The sequence below is a fragment of the Melitaea cinxia genome, chromosome 9 (assembly GCF_905220565.1).
Source record: "Melitaea cinxia chromosome 9, ilMelCinx1.1, whole genome shotgun sequence".
Classification (NCBI taxonomy): domain Eukaryota; kingdom Metazoa; phylum Arthropoda; class Insecta; order Lepidoptera; family Nymphalidae; genus Melitaea; species Melitaea cinxia.
Genome location: NC_059402.1, coordinates 10,828,186 through 10,845,642, shown reverse-complemented (window position 1 = coordinate 10,845,642; position 17,457 = coordinate 10,828,186). Strand labels below are relative to the sequence as shown.

Sequence of the window (17,457 nt, the reverse complement as noted above, 5' to 3'; positions counted from 1 at the left end):
GTCTTGGCCACCTAGAAGCCCGGACTTAACGCTCCTGGATTTCTTCTTGTGGTCGGAAATAAAAAGACTTGTTTATACACGTGAATATGAAAGCCGTGATGATTTACGCATTGCGATAGTGGACGCTTTTGATAAAGTGAAAAGTGATACACATTAAGAAAATTAAAAGACAATTGTATCAAACATGTACGTTTGTGTATTGAACGCAGCGGACTCCATTTTGAGCAGTTGCTTCGATACTGAGAAGTGTAAATAGTGTAAATAAACTGTTAATAGATATGTAAGTTAATTATTCTGTAGATAGCTCCGATTTTTTCAATACGCCTGAAATTTATACCTAGGTACAGTCCGTTTATAAATTGATTTGTTGTGAAAAGAACAATCGTGGTTAATAATCGAAAAGAAGTTTAAATAAAATGGGTATTTCTGACGATCCTAAGCCGTGTAAAGTATGAAGGACAAACGAGTCTATCTACGTAAGTACTCGCTAGCTCGCGCCTATAAGTATACTTTTATCAACCGAAGCGCGCACGGACGTGTTTCATTCATATAAAATAATGAATGAATGATCAGTGCCTTACTACTTTCCAAGTCGATCGAGTAAAAATGAATATTAAAACTAAAACTTTTTTTAGTCAACATTACAATCGATTTATCCATTTTTATAGGTACTATAGATGATTCCAAAGTAAAATGTTTCGTTTCCAAAACGGTTATAAAATCACCGTGAATATATATATGTGTGTGTGTGTGTGTGTGTATAAAATATATATATGCAAATAAAATACTCGTAGGTATGCCTGCTACTTCGTTACCGCGCGGACCAGTCGATAACGGACGGAGCGGGCCGCACGCCGCTCGACATCGCCGTCGCGCACGCTAACGCAGACATTGTTACACTGTAAGTATAATCAATAATCTATTACGTAATCCAACCTAGAAAATAAGTATAATTTTTGATCACAATTTTTTATATACCTTTAATGGAACTAATGAGAGCCTATGTAATATAAACAGTTTGAGGTTAACGAAACTGAACGAGGAGATGCGGGAGAGCGAGATGTCATCCAATGACGACACGTACAACGAGGTGTTCCGCGACTACACGCAGCTGGCGCACTCGCACCCCGAGCGGCTCGTGCGCGCGCGCCACAACAACAACGAGGGTAGGTGGCGTGTCGTGTCGGTGTGACGACAACACTAGCCGACACGCACGACGAGTGTTCCGCGACTACACGCAGCTGGCGCACTCGCACCCCGAGCGGCTCGTGCGCGCGCGCCACAACAACAACGAGGGTAGGTGGCGTGTCGTGTCGGTGTGACGACAACACTAGCCGACACGCACGACGAGTGTTCCGCGACTACACGCAGCTGGCGCACTCGCACCCCGAGCGGCTCGTGCGCGCGCGCCACAACAACAACGAGGGTAGGTGGCGTGTCGTGTCGGTGTGACGACAACACTAGCCGACACGCACGACGAGTGTTCCGCGACTACACGCAGCTGGCGCACTCGCACCCCGAGCGGCTCGTGCGCGCGCGCCACAACAACAACGAGGGTAGGTGGCGTGTCGTGTCGGTGTGACGACAACACTAGCCGACACGCACGACGAGTGTTCCGCGACTACACGCAGCTGGCACTCGCACCGGTCATGCAAGCATGTTTCACTTAAAAAAATCTGGCGTTTCTCTTAATACGTGCGACGTCGCGTTGGCGTAACGGTCATAGCACTGGTTTGTGGTTGTTGCGCTGGCGGTTGCGGGTTCGATCCCCGCACATGACAAACATTTGTTTTGGCTATACACATGTTAACCGTGGTCTGGGTGTTTGTGCAGTCCTTGTGGGTCTCCCCACCGTGCTTCGGAGAGCACGTTAAGCCGTCGTTCCCGATTGTTATCATGTACACCTGATAGCGATCGTTACTTATAGTAGGTAATATATCGGCCAACCCGTATTGGAGCAGCGTGATGGAATAAGCTCTGATCTTTCTCTTATGTGGGGAAAGAGGGCTATGCCCAGCTGTAGTATATTACAGACTGAAGCGTCTCACACTAGTGTAACACTGTAAATCATTACGAACATTTAGTATACGAATGTCAATGTTTTACCCATTGTAGTTATTAATAATAGACATACACGTTTCAGGTGAACAAACGAGTGAATGACGAATAGAGAGGAGGTTTCGGCGACTGCATCTGTGGTGGCGAGACGAGTGATTACCGGTGATACATCACAATCGATTCAGTGCTTTTAACCCCTGTCTCTTACGTTTAAATACAAAACAAACCAACCTGAATTATAAAATTTACGTATTGTAATAATTTGACTAATTATTATATAAATGTAATATTATGTAACACAATTTTATTTCAAAGATCTTACAATATGTACGAAATATTTCTTTTCTTTTTGCACGGTGTCTATAATTGTGTGAACGAAATTCATAGGGAATTAGTTAAAAGTTTATGTTAGTTGTAAGATAAAAAGATTGATCAAATAAAATCTCATTAATATACTAAAGGTATATATAAAATTATTTCAGATATATATTGAAATTGATCTCTTGAAAAACGAGGCTTTAAACAAACATCGTTGAAAAAACTATAGCTGCCAAATTCCTATTAAAAAGACTTATTCATCATATCTTCCGAATGAAAAATAAAATATAAACTTGATTAATAAATATTATATATTTAATGCCATATAAATGGTTATGTGATGTGCTTTTGTATATTAAACCAAAGATTTTTTTATGCGGATACGGGCTTTAGCGTTGTAAGGAAAATTTCCGGGTGAGGGAAATATTACTTCATTATAAAAATACTTATCTTTTACAATTAATTATTAATAATTTTATATAAAAACAAAAATATGGTAAAAACAGAAGAAAATGTATTGTTAGATTTTATCATCACAGATTAGTTAATTGTGTTTGCTCGCAAACGAAAAAAAAAACCGACTTCGATTACATAGACGTCAAGTAATCCAACGTAAGTGGACGAAAAAAAAAATTAACAGACGAACTAGTCGTTGCTACAATTTTCGAGGCTTTCCCCTCAATTTCTCTAGGATTCCATCATCAAATCCTGGTTTCCTTATCATGGTACCGCCCTTGGGATACCTCCTTTCTAACAAAAAAAAGAATGATCAAAATCGGTTCATAAACGACGAAATTATCCCCGAACATATATATTCATCTCGATTCGAAATGAGTAACCTCCTCCTTTTTTGAAGTCGGCTAAAAATGTTATTAAAAGTACAATAAAATGATTAAGTATTTCAGTTTCATTAGTAAAAGTAGGAATTGTTACAAATCTACTGAAAATAATAATTATTGTTGTAATCAATGCAAATTAAACAAACTGTACTTACTAATTGCATTCTACTAGCGAGCCGACCCGACTTTTCACTTGCTATAAAGAAAATCGTGCGCTTAGCCAACACGAAATAAATATTTTTATGTCTTAAATATTTTCTTAAAAATACTCGTGACAAATGCTTTTTTATATAATTATTAAATCTATGATACTAGTGCATTCCAAGAGAGCATTATTTTGTCTGAAATTTTTAAATATTTTATGTTCTTTTTGATTAAAATCAAATTTCTTTTCCTTTTACCCAAAGATTTTTTAGCATACATTCCTTTATACTTTCGTCATTCGATTCCTAATCTATTCCATTTTTAATTAACAACGAAAAAACGAAATAAAAAAATATTTTTAAATATTTCGAATCTCATCGTTTTGTAGTTATTTTTCATATGTATTGTTAATGTTTCTTTTTTATTTTTATAAAAATCTTCGCCACACTGCTACACTTGCCAACTATAATATATAATAATATACCAATTTTAATTCAAATGTAAATACATATCTATTAAATATACGAGTAATACACATTTAAGTGATTCAAGTACGCGCTTCATTTTCTGTGTGTCCTATCAAAATTTCTGAGGGGGAAATTGTTTTTATTTGTCTATTACTTTCTTAAGTTTTCAAATAGTAGTACAAACAATGTAACATATCATATAACAAAACTTTAGTTTTACCAACATAAGTTCAGTGGTCAAAATGTTTTAACGATAACGATAGTTGAACAAATCTGCTGTTTTGATTTGTTTCCCACTTCTTCATAATTAAGGCGGTAATTTTCAAATCTCCATATTCAAATTTTTTAAACAAACAATTTCACATGCTTCTATCGATTATCGGGACGTATTTAATTTATTCTAAACCAAGTCTAATAAAATGTAAACAATGGAACAAGTTTGCTTTCAATTGTCGTAGGTGGAATTGTGGCCAAAAATGTTGACTAGTTTTGAAAATTACTTATCTCCTGGCTCTTTTTTTGCTTTATGAATGATTTGAAATTGAAAATCAATTTAAATCAAAGTTGAGTTTTTTAATTGTTTATTACATTCAAACTGACAAACTCAGTGTTGCTGTATATTAATAGATGTATGCAATGAAAATACTTTTGATGAATTTACGATTAGCTGTTAGCAATAATTAGTATCTATATATTATGATGTTAGATGTTTTGTTACTACGAATTATTGTAATATGTTCGTGTTCAATATTAACGCAAGTTTTTGTTGTGTTATATGTATTAGGAATTGAGATACTTGACGTTATTATACAGTAACGAATACTTTAATGATATTTTTCTAATTATATGTGTATTTTCATACTTTGTATACAACTCTTCAAAATCATTTTAAGTTTAGGTTTTGGGCTAAGCCACAATATATTGTGATTTGTGGTAAAAATTATATGATATGATTCGTTTGATGTTATAATAAATTGTTTACAAAATAATCTTAAAAATTTGATATTGATTGATTGATTTGAAATGTTAAATATGTATGATGAAACGAAATATATAGCTTTACCGTTACTGTGACCATAATTTTATTAATCTAAAATGTTTTATTTTTATAACTTTTTTAATATACTTACATTGGTAATGCAACTAAACTTTCAGTTCAAATTTTAATTGAGAAATTAAGTGCCATTGCAGAATTAAAAAGTACTGAAATGTTCTAGACTTAATTTTCGAAAAGCGTATCTCATTGATAGAGCTTAATTTATATATACTTTTAGCTCTCATAAAAATCTACAATTGGTCTCAATATAACAGATGTACCTTATTAAGGAATCATAGATTTTAATAAGTTTAATTTGTTTTAAATATACATTAAACTAATGAGAGAGTGTATTAAAAAAAAATGTCTGAAATTTGTGGATACGTTTCGAAAATTAAATAGTAAAATGTTAAGTATATAATACTAGCGTGTGTAAACTTTATGTATTATATAATAATAATCGTGTCTATCGCAAAATATTGAATACTCTGTTATGCTGTTAATGTATATTAATCATTATTGCGTAGTTGTATTTTCATTAAAGTATTTAAACTTGATAATGACTTTTATTATGTCAACACTCTTAATAACTTAACTATGTAGCTGCACTTACGATATCGTCAGCTTTGATTATTACATATAAGTTTTGGTGGAAAGGCCTGCCACATTCGCAGCACATCTCTCATCTCCGCTTTGGTGGAAGCCGGGCCTTAGGCGACGGTTTTACCGGTTGTGAATAAAATTTATTCTGCACATAAGTTTCGAATAGACTGCCAGCAGAGGTATAATAGGCTATTAGAGAGTTTCGCTTCAATTAAGAATTTACAACTTTTAAGATTTACAGTTGCGAAATAAAATATGCTAAAATCATAGAGCAAGACGGAGGGAGTAGCCATAGCGTTTTTTACCGATACAAAACTGTCTGTCATTTTTTGCGGGGAGAAAATTGTGCTACGCACACAAGCTAATTCCCAAACAAAAATAATCGTCTGTCACTACGAAACTCACACATACTAAATTAAAAACACACTTACATTTTTTACACACACATAGATACATTCTGTGTCATTACAGTATAATAAGATTAGGTTTTTAAAGTGATACAAGGTAAGGTGTTGTGTCGACATCTATCGCGCAACATACTAACTACGTAATTAGAGAAAACTGACGTATAATATCGTGCTATCAGAGTTTTCAAAGTGATTAAATAATACAAGAAACTGACAATAAGCTCTATTTAAAATTCAAGCAAACTAAATTTCTCGTCTAATAACCCACTGCAAATAAGATAAATGACTGCGTTGCAAATTAACTACTTGATTACCTAAACATATTTTATTAAACGAACGAAAATCTAGCTGAAACTATAAATAGACAGATTTTAAGACAAAATTATTCACTGTATAGGTAACAAAAATACTGATTTACACACTGAATTAACCATCTTACAACAGAATTTCCAAAATCATTTTCTAAAACTTTACGTTAGGTTATTTTAATACCTACAATAAGATTTTTTTTTATCTTGTAATAACAAAAATTGATTTGTTAAAAAAAACTGAGTTAGGTACCTTCCTGTTTTGTAATTTGTAATTTTAAAAAAAAACTGAGTTACCTTACTGTTTAATAGATGATGGATTAAAAAAAATAGATTTAAGGGTGATTATTTTGAGATGTGCATATCACGCGGCCCTCCATAAATAACTACTTAGTTAAATATAAAGTTACGTTTTTTTTCATTTCACGTAAAATATAGTTGCAGCACTATATACAGATGTACATAATATATTCCTATTGTTATAAATAGCTTAGTTATGTTCGTAAACGTTCCTCAAATCTCATCACCATTCGTGTCCCAATCTCCAAATTTTAGCAGTTCATGCTCTTGAAGTTATAAAAATACTCTAAAGATCGTATTTTTAAGAAGTTATTTAAATAGTACACAACATGTTTTACCAATTATCAAAATTATACATATTAAAGAATACTTTTAGGCAATTTGTGATGACTTTGAAAATTGTCCCAACACTTCCGACTCACTACCATTTGTTCATACAGTCGGAGGGTAATTTTTTTGTGCATAGGGTAAATTGCTATCTGTAGAGAACTCGGTGGTCGCGCTCAGTTCTGCCTCTCGACTCGTGCGGGTAACACATCAAAAAGTGTTTTGGCGCCAACTCTAGCCTACCTTAATCGCCCAGAAATTGTGTTTGGCAAAAAAAAAATCTCCTTACCGTTCGAGATTTCCCTGGTAAGTCTAATATTTTTATTTAACATTTTTATGCATTGTAACAGTCGCCATAGGATACTCTTTGAGTTGATTAAGTTTCTAATTTTTTAAGTTCTACAAAGAACCTATAATGTGAAGAAGTATACAAATATCTAATTACCGTTTATATAATTACCGTTTTTCCCGTTCGTATTTTGGCGAATGGTAATGAGCAATTTAAAATGGTAATTGGCACCAGCATATGCTGGTCTCTTATTATATTGAATCTTCTTACTCCGCTAGTCCAGCCCAAGGTAGAATTCTTATTACCAACGCGTGACCCATTGTTGATCTTCCGGTATGAACTCGCACTTTCGCAACAAAAAAACCTACTAACAGACTACCCACCTACCACTAACATATCATCATTTCAGCCTATTGCAGTTCACCGCTGGACACAGACCTCCACAAGTTCACGCCAAAAATGCGTGAACTCATGTGTGTAGCCCATAGTCACCGCGGTGGGCGGGCGAGTTGGTGACCGCAGGACTGGCTTTGTTGCACCTAAGACGCTACTGCCCGTCTTCGGCCCGTGTATTTCAAAGCCAGCGGTTAGATGATTATCCCGCCATCGGTCGGCTTCTTAAGTTCCAAGGATGTAGTTGTTATCCCTTAGTCGCCTCTTACGACACCCACGGGAAGAGAGGGGCTGGCTAAATTCTTTAGTGCCGTAGCCATACAGCAGACCACTAATATGTATATATATATTTATCAGAGTAAAAATGCCTCGGAAGAAACAGCAATCGAAAGAGGAAACATTGGCCAAGGCTAAAATCGCGCGTCCGAAACGATACGCTAAAATCCAAGCTGAACCTATTTTATATGCACTTAAAAATGAAAAAGAACGTCAGCGATACAAAAAACGAAGAGCTAGAAGGCTACAGAGGAAGAAATGGAGAAAGAACTTTAAAAAACATTTTCAAAAAAAGAAATTAATGAAGGAAGGAGTTAAATATACAAGTGAAAGTCCCAGTAAAAGTGAAAATAATGGAAATAATATTGAAAAAACACCCAGAAGACAAAACTCAATTTGTGAAAATGGGCCACAATCATCTACATCTAACGATCTACACGAAACATTAGTCAATAACTTGAGATGAAAATTAAGGAAGATGCGCTACATAATACAAAAAAGACTAAATTTACAAATCACAATTAGAATCTAAAATAAATATAAGACGAAAATAATTATAAGACTGAAAAAAACGACTGCAAAGTCCTAATTCTAAAGTAACAGCACTAGTTAGAGACAAAACCAAAGTAGAAGAAGCAAAGAAAAAAATATATTTGGAGAAGCAATGAGGAATACGTTAGAAGCAAATTACAAAAATAAAAAATTGAATAAAGAAAAAAGAGAATTTAGTGATGCTGTCATTAGTAATAAGCTGATTTTGAAAGATCTTAAGATTTTATCTGAAACTAATAGATTTCGAGTGCGAGAGATAAATAAAATTAACCAAAGAAATGTTAAATATGAGAAACTAAAAGAAGACATTCAATTATTTTTTGACCGCGACCACGAAATTAAAAAGATAGCTATTCCTAGATAAGCTATTGCAGAATTAGAAAATAAAATTCCTATATTTCTGAAACATGAAGGAACACGCAGGTGGCAATTTGCTGCAGTAAAAGATCCGAAGGAAACTCTCAAGGGCAATGAAGCTATCATTCACATAGATTTCAGTGAGAACTATGCTTTGAAATATGGGTCGGAGGTTCCAGCTTTCCACTTTGGAGGAAGTAGGCAAGAGCTAGAACTTCACACTGCAGTTATATATATGATGGATAATATATTTTTTAAATTTTTATATAAGATCTCATCGTCTAACTTCAATTTCACTGAGTTTTGAACTAGTGTCTTACTAGTGTCTTACTTGTGTCTTAGTTGATTTTATTTCAATTACTAGACAGAAAGTATTATAAATTTTTGGGAAAACCGCTTTATTTTTGACTAATTATTATTATTCAATCACGTCGCTATATAGCTAAGTTTGAAATCATTTACTGTCACCTAAATAATTAATAAATATGTGATTCAAGTATATTATTCACTTTATTTCTAATTACCAATCACGAAGCATAATTACCCTTTTTATACACTAATTACCGTGTGTTTTATATCTCATCACCGTTCGACGGAAATTTTCAGCTTTAGATTCAGACCTATATATCATTTCAAATACTGTGCGCTTGATTTATTTCGTTAATCTGCACTATAAACTTTAGGTTAAATCAATAAAAGTTGTAATTGAAAGAAATATTTGACCTTAATTTACAAACCCTGAATATGTCTATCTTAAAATATTCACCCTTAAATATTTTGTTGCACACACAGAATTAATTATCACTTTTACTTTTAGGTAACAGATAGTCATTCAGTAAAACAATTTAGTTTTATAGATCAAACAGTATACTAGATTTGATTTATTTGATGAACAAATTTATTGTCAAATTCAGTATTTTTGGTTGTAATTTCGAATATTTGAATAGAAACAATTGGATTTACAGTTGTAGGATTAAATACTACCCCTTGAGAAATATGACTACATTACTACACTACCTCAGCACAGTGTACCTACAAATACGTACAGTGGTCGCCTAGTAACACCTTTGATGATCCGCTGCACGACAGGTTGTGACAGTTTTTATAAATAATTTAATCCTACTAATAGGTATTATAAACGCGAAAGTTTTTTTGTATGCATGTATGGATGTTTGTTCCACTTTCACGCAAAAACTACCGAATGGATTTTAATGAAAGCTTACTTATATAGCTTATAGGTACATTAGAATAACACATAGGCTATAACTTTTTGAGATAGTGTGTGAATTGTCCAAAATATAACGATAATTGTCAAGTAAGTCGGAAAAAAATCTGCCATCTGCGAGCTATTCTGGCGTACGGTGCAAAAACTGTGGAGTTTACATGTATATAATGTATAAGAGAAATATTTATCTTAATTAGTCCTAAAAAAATGTCCGCGACAGCATATATCTATCTTTTATGAGTAAGCCATTATCGCCAAAACAGTGAACCATAAATACAATAAAAATTGATCATACATTTCTAATGCACATTTGGTAGTAACAAATTGATTTTTATATCAAAAGAAATACTTTTATCAAACTTCGTCTTTTACACTATATCATTTAGACGATAATTAATCTATAAAAATAAATAAAATTGGTTTGTTTGTAATATTAAAATAACCGCTTTATACTAAATGCATAAGTTTGGTTGTATGCACAGTACATATAACAAAATAACATTTTTCATTTTCATCTGTTTGTTTCAGCTAATCTCTGAAACGGTTGGACCGATTTTGACAGGACATTCACTGGCAGATACTTGATGTAGCAAGGAGTAACTTAGGCTACTTTTATTCTATAAATTTATTTATTTTATACTCGGTGAACTTTTTTGTTAAATTGTATAAATTCTAGAACTATTAAGCACTAAACCTGATTATTAAATTGTACCTATACATTACTAGCTTTTCTTATGACGATAATAAATATCACCGAAAAAGTAGACTAAAAATTACAACGCACATAGATTTAAGAAGATAAATTGTAAAATGAAAATTAACATTATGGCTAACGTTGTTTGCTTGTCCTGTGTTGAGAAGTAAATATACGAAAACAATAGATAGATAACTTAGCATAAATAGTTTGGGAACCCACCCTAAGTATGAAAGATGATGAATGAAAGAAAGAAATAAGTATGAAGTACGAAAGTACGAGAGGCATGTTTGATAAAACTAGAATGAAAGAAAATAGAAGACACGGGGCCAGAACTATGTCTTTTTTTGATTAAGATTAAAAAACCCTTAAAGTCGGGTCCCGAGCTACCAACTAGTTCGGACGGTAGTTGCGCATGCAGCTCGGGATCGCCTACCTGCGTCTTACCCCTCCTAGTGATTTTTTAAGGCACAATACTACTAGCCCGTTGACGCAGTTTGTAGTGGCCCTGCTGTCTGTGCCGTAGGTTGCGGGTTCGATTCCCGCCTGAGTCTGGGTGTAATATAATATTTGTACTTATATATTTATATATGTATTATTTCTATGTATATTTATCAAAACAATAATAACACATAACAGTCGGCTGTTACCTGTAACACAAGCATTAAGTTGCTTACCATAGGAACAGACGACCGTGTGTGTATGTCATGATATTTATTTATATTTATTTATTTACCATTAATTACACAGTTCTTATAGCAATACCGATTGTAATTGGGGAAAAGAAAAGGCATAGTTGAATGCTTCCTAATTTTATTTTAAAACCCAAAGATAATTAATATTTAACCCACACCGAGAACAAACACGAGAAAGAACATTTTTCATTGGTAAACTATGTCCGTAAAAATTGTATTACAATTTGCCAAAGCTAAAAACAGTATGATGGTAAATATGCGATTTTAATGTATTAATAGATTTATAAATAATCATCAACATTAACAATAAATTCATTGAAAATTTAGTATTGCAATGATTGAATTGTAATTGTTTATAATGGAATGATGTTATAAATTAAATAATTAAAAACAGGATTGGCGATGAGCAATCTATAACCCAATGAAAAATTAACAAAAGAGCTGTCGAGTCATCCACCGTATTGATCTTTATTTTGACTATTTCAAACAAAGTATGGCCAGCATACTATTATTAGAAGCAGTAGCGATCAACAATAAGCTTGCTTAACCTGTTCACTTTTCTACGTCGAACTGTAGTAAATGAACATTTTGCAATCAAATTGGAGGACGAATCAGACGAACGATGCATTAACTTATAAAGACTACAAATTATCCCAAAATACATTCAATATTTGAAATTTTTATACAAAATAAGTAATTAGTTAAAAGAATACGAAATTTTTGAATCTTTCTACACATAAATCCTTAACAGTAAAGAACAGCATTATAACAATGTAATGCTTCAAAATATCCATATATACTCGCCGGTATTCAATATGAAGATATAGTAGATTTAAGTGAAAGGGCCTTTCATTACATCTTATTGTTAACATAAGTTGAGTAACCAATCATTAGGCTCTCACCAATTCAGCTATAACAATAACCATAAATTTATTATTATTTTCTACAGGGCTTACCGCGGTTAATATTTTGATACTCCCGATATTTTCCGGGTGTCACCCGCGACCATAGCGTCTGCAACGACACCGAAGTTTCAAAATATTAATCGCAGTAAGTCTCGTAGAATCCAAAGGGTTCAAAGTTACACCGCGAAACTTTAGAAACTTATATGTTGGATAAAGTCCGAATCAGTCATGTCGAGGTTCACAAGGAGCTCCGTAGAACAGAGTCCTGTGTTTTTTTTAAATTAACTGATATAATATGAGGCTAGTTCATGCCGAAGCTAGACCACAGAGAAGAGTGGCCGAGTGTGTTGGGCGAGGGCGAGGGAGCAGGGGTGGCCGGCGCGCCGCAGCTACGACTGCCCGCGCCTATCACCAGCGAGCCTGCTGACGGCATGCGGCGGCGAGAGAGTAGGCTTCCCGAACGCTCCAGACCTGTTCATTATTACAAAATAATTTGTTTTTAATTAATTTATATTAATAAACGTTTGTAAGTATACCCGAGTTTAAAAATACTTATACAATAATTAAATACGTAGGCATTGGTTTTCAAAGCTATATTGTCGACATCGTATTAAGTATCATTTATTTAACAGGCTTCTTGGACTTTGAAGGAAACCAGTGACGATGGGATCCCAGAGAAATCGAGGGAAACTCTCGAAAATCCGTAAAACTTTTTCCTGGATGTACCGATTTTAATGATTTTTAATTTAATCGAAAGCCGATGTTTATCATGTGGTCACATTTAAATTTTATCGAAATCTGAGTACAACTTTTGGAGTAATCTTTGATAATGCGTATTTACTTGACTATTTTTTCGTCTACCTACGTTGTATTACTTGTCGATATAATTGAAGTCGATTTTTCTTCATTTGCCTGCAAACACAATTATCTTGTCTTATATGAATTACATAACAGTAAAAGTAACAAATTTTTTGTTTTTTTTTTTTATATTATGTTATTTCTTAAACAATTTGCTAACCAGTAATGAATATAGCCACACCCTCTCTTCCCGTGGCTGTCGTAAAAGGCAACTAAGGGATAACACAGTTCCACTACCACCTTGGAACTTAAAAAGCCGATCGATGGCGGAATAACAATCCAACGGCTGGATTTGAAATACACAGGTCGAAGACGGGCAGCAACGTCTTCGGTGCGATAAAGCCAGCACAGTGGACTGCGAAAGGCTGAAGATATGATGATGATGATGATAAACAATTTGAATTTATAAATCGCAGATAACAAACATCATACAAGTTGCGGATCACCCAGTGTTAAGTAATCATAATCGTAGTTCGTAGCATACCGCTGAGAGGATTGTTGCCAAATTCTACAGCCAGGTTTTCTACGTAATGTAGATCACTTATGGTTACCTGGCTCCGAGTTCTCCGGACAGTACTTGATGGTGTGCGCGCGGTCGCCGGTGGCACCGCAGCGCGGGCAGCGGAAAGCACGAAGTACGGGGCACAGCACGCGCCCGCGCCAGTCCTTCAGAGCATGCGATGAGTAACTCTCCTCGTTCTCGCCGTTGTTTTTGCAGAAAGCACATTCCTAAATAAGAACAGGCTACATAAGCAACGCAAACGTCCAAACGAGGTCAATGTCTCCTAAAATCGTAACTGGTGATGCTTAACTTAAAAAAAAAAAAACCATTACCGTTTTTTTAAGAAGAGGGTTCATGCCCACATTGTTTCTTTTAGATATTTAGATACTAACCTAACATATGTACAAATTGTAATTCAATACAGATACCTTTGTAAGTCAATACAGACTTTAGACTGTTCCAGGATCGACAATGAGTTTGGAGAGAGAATTCGATAACCGTCTAATTTTTAGTTATTTATTTAACATTTTCATATAAACATCAGTAACACAAACATACAACAGCATTTTAGTAGTGGGCAATAATATCGTGTACGTACATTTGGTAGAGCTCTCCTCATTCTTTTATCGCTTCGCACTTTGGCCACCTCCTGTAGAAATTCGTAAAGAAGACTGGGGCGAATCGAACGCAGGACAGACAACTGTTCACGTGTAAGCATCGACACGTAGTTATTAGCCGACGACAAGCCTGGTAGAAACCGAAAAATAACTTATAAATTCCTTATGATTTGTTTTGTATAAAATTTTGTATAAAGAAATATATGTTCATAAAAGAATTAATAAAAACCATTTTCTTGTAAACAAAAATAAGTTACTTTTTATCAAGAAGTCGAAAGTATCAATCATTTCTCCGTTCCTGGTAGCTGGACCAGACCCTTCTGACCAGATATTTGGATGAGAATTCGTTATCGGATCTGCCCTTCCTCCTGCCAACGAAAAATAATTCATACAATGATTAATGTCTTGTCATAAATTTTTACTAAAAGCCATTTATCTTCGCGCGGAAAGCGCTTTTTAAAATAAAAAATCAAATACACGAAAAATTGTTGGAACAGAGCCAACGTCTCGTCGAATGAGGAAAATAAAACAGATGGGACGTTCAAGTGTGACGTAACGCAAATTTTGAAGGTTTCTTGACCTGCCCCTCCCCCCATGTAACGCGCCGTAACGTTTTCCTGTACCACCCCCCCCCCTGCCCCTATAAACGTTACGTAACACCCAACTGACCATTTTTACCCCAATGTCACAACTATGTTGCGCAAACTTCCGGTAAGTATACAACACAATAATACAAATATACTTTATTGTACAACCAAAAACAATACATGTAACATAAAAGAAAAGAAACAAGCAAGAAAAAATAATAATAACAAAAAAAAGGTATGTACAAAAAATACAGTCGAATTGAGAACCTCCTCCTTTTTTGGAAGTCGGTTAAAAAGGCGGTCTTATCGCTAAGAGCGATCTCTTCCAGACAACCTTTAGAAAAAGGACATACCTAAATACGAATAAAGCGGCATAGAGGTGTACTTTAAAATAATATATGTAAACACAATTATATAACTATACATACACTTAAATAGATATAATTATATATATATATATATATATACACAAAAGGGGTATAAATGAAAAGGGTTACCAGCTTGGGAGATTATACTAGTTTTTTTATTTAAATAAAAAAAATGTTACGTAACACGTTGTTGGAGCCCCCCTCCTGCCCCTGTAACGCATCGTACCGTTTTACAAAAAAAATGCGTTTTTGTATTACTTTTAGACAGAAGTTATATACTTACCGAGAAAATAATTTTGTGGGTTATGATCGACATCATCAAACAACAATTCCGAGCCGCTTAAACGTAGATTCATCAAGACATCATCTAATTCTGCGGCTGAAGGCGCTAAAATATCACAATAGTATTTAGTCGCGACTACATTATCCGGATTTATATCTCATTCGACATATAATGAAAAACTATTTCAGTATGATTAATGTTAGATAGACAAAATTCGTCACTCGTGTCCCTATTTTTTTTAACATTTTGTAAGTCGCCGAAATATCGTGGCGTTCAAAATAACAATCGCGGTAATTCTCTTAAAATCAAAAGTGTTCATAGTGACCGTGACAGCTTAAAAGCTTACATAATTTGCTAAGTTACCTGTGTCAGCCGCTCTTGGTTCCTGTTGAGTCATTAGTGATAGCAGTTCGTTCCCAACTCTGCTCTGGAACGGAGCAGCCAGTGGAGAAAATGCGCTATCCTGACAATTGATGCCGGGTCTGTTATCTGACGGCGCGAAACTCTCCTGCTTTTATAGCGAAATTATCTTGTTTTAAATATTTGTATATAATTAAGAAAATAACTAAGTAATAAAACAATCATGCTTAACTCAATTTCTCCCATATAAAATTGAAATTAATTCATTTAAACATTTTTTAATATCATATCAAAAATCAACCGTTCCAGCGGGGATCGAACCTGCATCTCCGACTGACCGTGTCGGTGATCTAGCCAATTATCGATTTTTGATATGATATTAAAAAATGTTTAGAATTTCCTAATGTGAGGGTAACATAAAAATAAAATCGTACAAATTAATTAATATGTAAAATGCAATATAAATTTGAAATAATGTAGGTACTGTAACTTGAGTGGCTGAACTAAAAGAATTTCCTTAAACGTATATAAAATTTATTATTAACTCATCAACTAGTCATAGTTATTTATTTAAGAAAACATTAATATTCATAACTAACATACACAGAAAATATACAATTGACAAAACTTAAAAATTGCAAAATACTTAGGTATAGATTTCGTATATAGAAAAAAGAAACAATAAAAGAAAGAAGGTGGACACAAAAAACAATGTGATAATATACATTAAAGATTAGTGCAGGGTGCTTCTTACCGTTGTTGTTGTTGCATGACTATCACTCGCAGTAGTAAATATTGGTTTACTTTCATCCATATTATAATTAAATTGCATTGAATCCATAACACAATAAAATCAAATTACAAATGATATTTACTTTTTATTTAAATGTTCTTTCAACGTGCAATCCCCGACGCTTCTTGAATTTAAAAGAACCTTCCAGGCCCCGATTGCACAATATATACACAAAAAGTATAACAATATATAAATATATCTATAAACAATTTAGAATGATGTATCAAGGACTCGTACCCATAATATTTCAAACTACCCGCAAAATTAAAAATGTTCTAACGCTCTGCTGCGTATTTTTAAACTAATCATTTTTAGATATGTTTTAAATAAATAAATAAATTATTATTCCTCTTGTTCTAACACTTTGCACGAAAAGAATTTCAACAAAAAGTGTTTTCTTTTCTATTAAATTTCTATATGAATTAAAATAATAATCATAATTATAAATTAACTCGTTTCCAATATATTATAGCTTTAAATACTATTTGTTAAAGATGAGAGTTTAATTGTTAAATGTTAATTACTAATAATTATTTTTTGTTAAATGTTATGGTCTTTTCTGTATTAATACAAAGATGTCTCTCATCAACCAATTGTAATAATATAAAAAGTACTACAATAAACAAGAAATAACACACAAATAATTATAATAAAAAGTTTATGTAACTTTTCGCGATTTAATAAGCATTACACTTTCATGGGTCACTTTGAGTCATATATTTGGCCGTCTCATTGTTCAGTTTTATAACTTAACCATGTTTCATAAAAAAATCTTACTATAATAAACTAAGACTTTCTAAATATGCGTTTTATACCAAATGTACCTACACATTAGTCTACATTGCAGCCTGACTATTAAGCTATATCTATATAACATTTTCAACTACTGAAAACGT

At 33.6% G+C, this 17,457-nt stretch overlaps 2 protein-coding genes across 2 annotated transcripts in view; one reads left to right on the top strand and one right to left on the bottom strand.

Moving 5' to 3' along the window:
* Nucleotides 1-2,325, top strand: part of LOC123656133 (arf-GAP with coiled-coil, ANK repeat and PH domain-containing protein 2) — a 24,470-nt gene extending 22,145 nt beyond the window's left edge. The window contains exons 16-18 of the mRNA XM_045591842.1: nt 795-901; nt 1,018-1,166; nt 2,144-2,325. Of these exons, the coding sequence (XP_045447798.1) occupies nt 795-901; nt 1,018-1,166; nt 2,144-2,163 (276 nt within the window). The 3' untranslated portion in view covers nt 2,164-2,325. The remainder of the gene's footprint in view (nt 1-794; nt 902-1,017; nt 1,167-2,143) is intronic.
* Nucleotides 2,326-12,494: 10,169 nt separating this feature from the next.
* On the bottom strand, nt 12,495-16,609 carry LOC123656132. The gene is made up of 7 exons (XM_045591841.1): nt 16,523-16,609; nt 15,772-15,916; nt 15,409-15,513; nt 14,428-14,538; nt 14,152-14,300; nt 13,603-13,780; nt 12,495-12,664 (listed from the first exon to the last, which is right to left on the bottom strand). Exons 1-7 carry the CDS (start codon nt 16,607-16,609, stop codon nt 12,495-12,497), a joined length of 945 nt encoding a protein of 314 aa, XP_045447797.1.
* Between the last annotated feature and the right edge of the window lie 848 nt (nt 16,610-17,457).